Source organism: Bos indicus, chromosome 9, assembly GCF_029378745.1.
Source record: "Bos indicus isolate NIAB-ARS_2022 breed Sahiwal x Tharparkar chromosome 9, NIAB-ARS_B.indTharparkar_mat_pri_1.0, whole genome shotgun sequence".
In the NCBI taxonomy this organism is placed as follows: domain Eukaryota; kingdom Metazoa; phylum Chordata; class Mammalia; order Artiodactyla; family Bovidae; genus Bos; species Bos indicus.
The window spans coordinates 34,701,548-34,707,194 of record NC_091768.1 but is presented as its reverse complement, the minus strand read 5'-3'; the positions used below and the strand labels follow the sequence as shown (position 1 = coordinate 34,707,194).

The following is a 5,647-nucleotide window of genomic DNA, read 5'->3' as shown; positions in this document are numbered from 1 at the left end:
TTAAGTACCTGCTGTTAGATCTCTGGACTGTCAAACCAAGGGATGTGTATCTGATGCAAAATCAGATATTGAAGGCTTAAATTGTAACCCTATGAGACCAGGAACTCAATAATTAGGAATACTGGTCATTTTGAGGGGATTGTTTTTAATGATGAAAACTACTGATGTACTCATGTACTACATCAGAAAGCAGAAACAAAAGCAGCAGCCGGAGTGATGTGGAAGAGGAGCCCGCCTGAATAAGGAAGGTCAGAGAAAATCTTGTGGGTATCTGGCCTAAGCTAAATATCCAGAAAAATAGAAAAGGATGCCCGATAATATTCTGTTAATATAGGGACCAAGAAAATTATGAAGTACTCAAAGGATAATGTGGCCAGAGCAGACCACAAATGGTCATGCTTCCTTGGAGAAAAGGATGAGAGAAAGTCTTAACTGGTTTGGAGATCTGATTTAAGACTTTGGGTTCCAGAACAGAGGAATAAAAACAAAAAGGCAATGCAAAGAAATGGAGCAGGGTTATTTGAGTTAACCAATTGTGTAGTAAGTGAATCCAAGAAAATGCTGAGTCTAATTTTATTGGACTAAAAAGAACAGAAACCATGTTAATCTGTGACAAATGAGTAGCACCAGCCTACTAGAAAAACGAATACTCTTGGTTAGACTGAAGCTGATAATAAACCAACAAAAATGACGTTTTCTGATTATATCCAAAATAGGATAAAAAGATAATGCTTGAAACAGATGGTTGACAATGCAGAAAGTAATCACTGAATTGAAAAGGTGAAATGAACATAGTATGGGGAAGTTGAGTATAAAACTTATAAAGGAAAACTTTGCTAATACTTAAAAGTTCTCCAGGTCTAGAATACACTTCAGCAAATAAAGCTTGCAAATAAGAACTGCATCAAGAGTCAGCAAGTCTGGTTTACCTGTAGGTTTAATCAACAATCTCTAATTCAAATCAGTAATTTGGGGCCATTTATGTCAAAATTTTGTTTAGATGGTTAAAAACATTCAGTGATTCACTTATGCAGACCTTGTAGTATTCGTTGCTCTCTGCTTCAGAGAATGCAGAAGTATTTATCTCCCAAAGCTTCATGTAATAGATGCTGAAAAGCAAGACATTACTGGTAACTGACACTGTGATGTCTGGTATCATTTGCTTCAAGACATTATATTTTATTTTTTCTTTCTTTTTAGAGCACCACACTATTGTAGGAAAAGAATTTAAGTAGTACTTAGAGAATATCCAATGATTAAGTCTTCCAAAAGTCTATCTTAAGCTCATCAAGTAAAGAATGAGCCAAAGATGGGACATAGTTAACATAAATTTAAGTAAAAAAAAATGACTGTGCAATAGAAAACAGTTCTCCACTGAAAATAGTATTTTAGGTAAGTGACAAAAATCAATACACAGCAGTTCAATTACCACCAAAAACTATGCTGACTGTATAGGAAATATATTTATGAATAAGCATTTGGGCTTTTTTTTTTTAATTTTATTTTATTTTTAAAATTTACATAATTGTATTAGTTTTGGCAAATATCAAAATGAATCTGCCACAGGTATACATGAGCTCCCCATCCTGAACCCTCCATTTTCCAAGCAAAAATTCTTGGAAGGTGCACTATTGCCTTTTTTAAAGGTTCAACACGATACTGTAACAACTTGATAACTTTAATTATTTTCCAACCATTTATTAGCCTAGACAAAACAGACAGAGCATTATTTATTTTTATTTTTGGTGAAAACAAGGAACAGCAGAGTAACAGATTAATTTTTCCTTTTGAACACACAGGAGAAGACTAAAGTACTATCTTTGTTTAGTTTGACAGAACAATTCTACAAGTTAGGAACATAAGATGTCAAGTACAACAGTTATTACTAGACCAAGAAATATCAAGACGACAAAGTTATGTTTTTCTGTTTGAGAATACTTTCACAAGACAGCAACAATCTGCACAATTTCAAAGATCATATTCAAATTATATTTCTAAGAATAGAGCTATATAAGGAGAGAGACCAGAGCAAGCTGATATATTTGTGAGTAGTCACAAAAGTTTTCATACTGCACAGGAAACGAGCTTGATATTTTTGCACACATTGTCAATTATAAGCAAACAGCAGGCTGTAAATGTCAATTTTGCCAGCAAGCAAATATGGAGAAAAGAATAGGACTTTACTCAGTGAAATAAGGAGCATATACCATTAATTGTCCACATATGCTAGAATACAAAACATTCAGACTTGTATTTGAGTACAAAAATCTACTGGTGAATCCAAGGAGTCAGGAAAAACTGAAGAGAAAACCTAGCATCTGCAAGCATCATCTTAAAGCATCAAACGCTTTCATTCTCCCACCTCTCCTGGGAAAAACCACAGGTGTCTCTCCTTTTACTGCTGACCCTGCAGGAAACTCATTTGGTTTCCTGGGCCTTCAGTTTCTACAGCCTAGGACACCCTCCCCACGGCTCTGTACAGACATCCTATGGGGCAGACTTCACACACCCCCTTACCTCCAATGAGGGAGTCTCAGCAGCTCCCACAAGGAGACTGCAGCCTGTTCCCTCATTTACTAGGTCAGAAGCAGGGAAGGAAATGCAGAAGCTGTGGACTAAGAGCCAAGAAGGCCAAGGTGATACGATGCAGGCCCGTGGGAATTCAGGGGAAAAAAACAGTCCAGAGGACAGGAGTGACCCTCAAAACGCTGCCTTGGTTATTTCTAAGTGGTACAAGGCCCTTCAAAAAATTTCCAAGCTTAGAAAGGTGGAGTGAAACTAAGTTTTTATTACCTTGGATCACAGCCTGCTCTGGGTCTGTCGTGAAGCCCTTCTGTGATCTCCCCTCAGCTTCTCAAGCTAAGGCTCAAGAAAACACCCAGGTTTTGGTAAATGGATAAGGAAGAGTATGGGGCTGTCAAAGTGGGCCCCAAAGAACAATGTCCATAAGCTGGCAATTCACCCTACAGGGTTCCCTTTAAAATGTTTAGACTTTACTCAAGGAAGTGGGGTGGACACATGAGGGCAGAAGAGGGCAGTAAGAAAGCTGGAGTCCAACGCACAGTATCTTTCTCCTGGACACAATCAAAGGGAAAGCAAAGTAAACAAAAAGCCTACTTTGCCAGTTTTGTTTTCTCAGCTGTAACTGTTTTATGAGAAGGAGGAAGAGAAAAGGAGGAAAGCAGGAAAGTGAGAGAGAGAAAGATATATAACAGGCCCCACAGACCAGAAATACCTCTTCCTTGGTGGCCCCATCCTGGCAACTTTGTCATGTTTAGAATGGGTGCAGAAGGGGACACCTAGATTAATGGTGGTTTGTTGGCTAGAGCTCAAAAAGGCTAACTGCTGGAAAGGACCTCCCACCAGCTTTGCTTTAGGCACTGTGATATTATGACTGCCCAACCTGCCTGACAGCCAAGCAGTTTCCAGGTAACCATTTGGCAAGCAAGGGGTGGGTGTTGGGCGGGGGATGGCTCCTGTGTGCTGCCCAGGAGCTTAAGTCTCCAGATAGTTCCTAAAGAGGCAGGGAATGGTGCCTGTGCAAATCTCATCCAGAAGGCTGAGAGCAGGTTTGGGTGGGTATCACAGGGCTTCATACTCACCACCACCTGGTCACAATGCAGAGTGACCAAAGGCATAAGATCAACATAACACAGAAACTTCTCATCTGTTACCTCATTCATGCCTAGTAACCACCCACCCGTCAGCTGCTTATTCTGCAAAATAACCAGCAGGGTAGACAGCATGGACCCAGGAAGACAGTTGAAAACCAGTTACAGGTGGCCTGGACTGTTCAGTTTAGGTGTTGGCTGGCATCATCTCTATCAGCTTCATCCTGCAGCAGTGAAACTCAAAGACTTGGCCACAGAGTACATGGGTATCAGGAGGACAGTCAGCACAAAGTATGACGCCCAGCTAAGTAGCTGCAACAGTATATCAAGCTTTCTCGTGGTAGACAACCACTTTAAAAACTGGGAGAAGCCATAGTCAGACAGGGCCCAGAGCATGCAAAAGAAGGCAGTGGGTATCTACAGTATTATGTGCTTGGCATAGAAGCAGTGGAAGGCCATGCACTTGGAACAGTGGAACAGGATGCAGAAGAGCAGGAAGGCCCAGAGGAAGGACAGCATTGGCATATAAGCAACTATCTTGCCACTGAGTTTTGAGAATTTAGAAGGATCAAAGGACAAAATAATCCAGTGTGAAGACAAAGTACAGGGATGACAGCATGCTGTTGGCTAAGCATGGGTCTGAGAGGAGGTGGGTGGTAGGGGAACTTGTGCAGGAGCTTCTCATACAGGGCAGGAGTTAGCCGGATTGGAACCTGAAGGTCCTGGAGCTCTCCACTGGCTGCCTTGCTGGGTCTCGAAATCCTCTGCGGGGCCCATCACCCATCAGGTAGTATTGGAGAGGATTGGGCCACAGTTCTGCTTTGATAATCTCGGCAATCCTGTCGAATTCTAAAAGGCTGTGGTCTGAGAACCAGTTGAAGAAACTGGGAATAGTGTTGCCTTCCCGGTTCCTGTGGATATGGGACTGAGGATCTTGGCCCCTGTGCCAGCGGATTGGAGTGGAAAGAGACACCACCCGGCCAGAGGATCTGCGCTCATACTCCTTGACAAGCCCCTCGTTTCGGAAGTAGGGGTTGCTCTGAAAGATGAACTTGAATTTGCAGCCTGCTCTGGGGTGTTTAAGCTCCTCCACTTCCAAATTGATCATGTACCTCATCATGTCTTCATCTTGGCCACTGATCATAGGTGACAGCTGCGGGTGGTTGCGAAAGGCAGTGACCCAGAAACCTGGGATATTCTGGATAATGAAACTTCTGCGCTGCATATGGAGCCTCCGCATACGGCCAAACTTGCGCTCCAGCTGAAGGAAAGCTCTGTCAGCCTGGGCATTTACATTTGACAGTTCCTGATCGATGGCCTCCAGCGAATCCATGCAGTTATTGATCTTCGGGGCTCTGGCCCGGGTTTCCTCTTTCGCGCCTCCTACCACCTTTTTTTCCTTCTGTATCACCTTCTTTCCCTCCACCACCTCCTCTGTTACTCCCTCCTTTTCCCCTGCCGCAGAAACAGCGCACTTTTTCGTTGTCATTTCCTTGGCCTTCGCTCTAGGCAACATCTGAGCCGCCAAGCTCCCTGCGCCGCAGGCTTCTAGAGCCTTCTCGATTGCAGGGCTGCGCAGCTCTCTACGCTGACAGCCATTTTCCTGGCTATTGTCGGCTCCCACAGAGGTAGAGGCAGAGGCTGCTTCCAGGCCCTCCGTGGAAGCCGGAGCCTCTTTCTGGCCCGCTTTGGTCGCTACGCGGCCGCGACTCCCAGCAACTCGAATGCGGAGCGCAAGGCCACAGACCGCGGGGTCCTGGGCTGCGCCTCCCTCTGCGGCAGTCTCCAAGCCGCCCTCACCTGTGTCCGCCATCACCGAGGTCGCCTCGGTTTCCTCGCTCTGACACTGCTTGAGGTCCGGATGTCCCGGGGCATGGTCGGGAGTAGCGGGGCCGCAGGTTTTAGCGACAGGGAGGCTGTCGCCCTCATCCAGGCCGCTCATTTTGGCAGAAGTCAGACCTGCAGGAGACCGTCCGCGGTCCTCCGCAGCAGCAGCAGCAGCAGGAGCAGCAGCGACCCGCCCCTCGCACCACCCC

The 5,647-nt window shown here is 44.7% G+C and overlaps 1 protein-coding gene across 1 annotated transcript; it reads right to left on the bottom strand.

Annotated features, from left to right (window-relative positions):
- Positions 1 to 1,673: 1,673 nt before the first annotated feature.
- On the bottom strand, positions 1,674 to 5,647 carry TSPYL4 (TSPY like 4). Its single transcript, XM_019967174.2, has one exon. It carries the CDS (start codon positions 5,551 to 5,553, stop codon positions 4,309 to 4,311), a length of 1,245 nt encoding a protein of 414 aa, XP_019822733.2. The 5' UTR covers positions 5,554 to 5,647; the 3' UTR covers positions 1,674 to 4,308.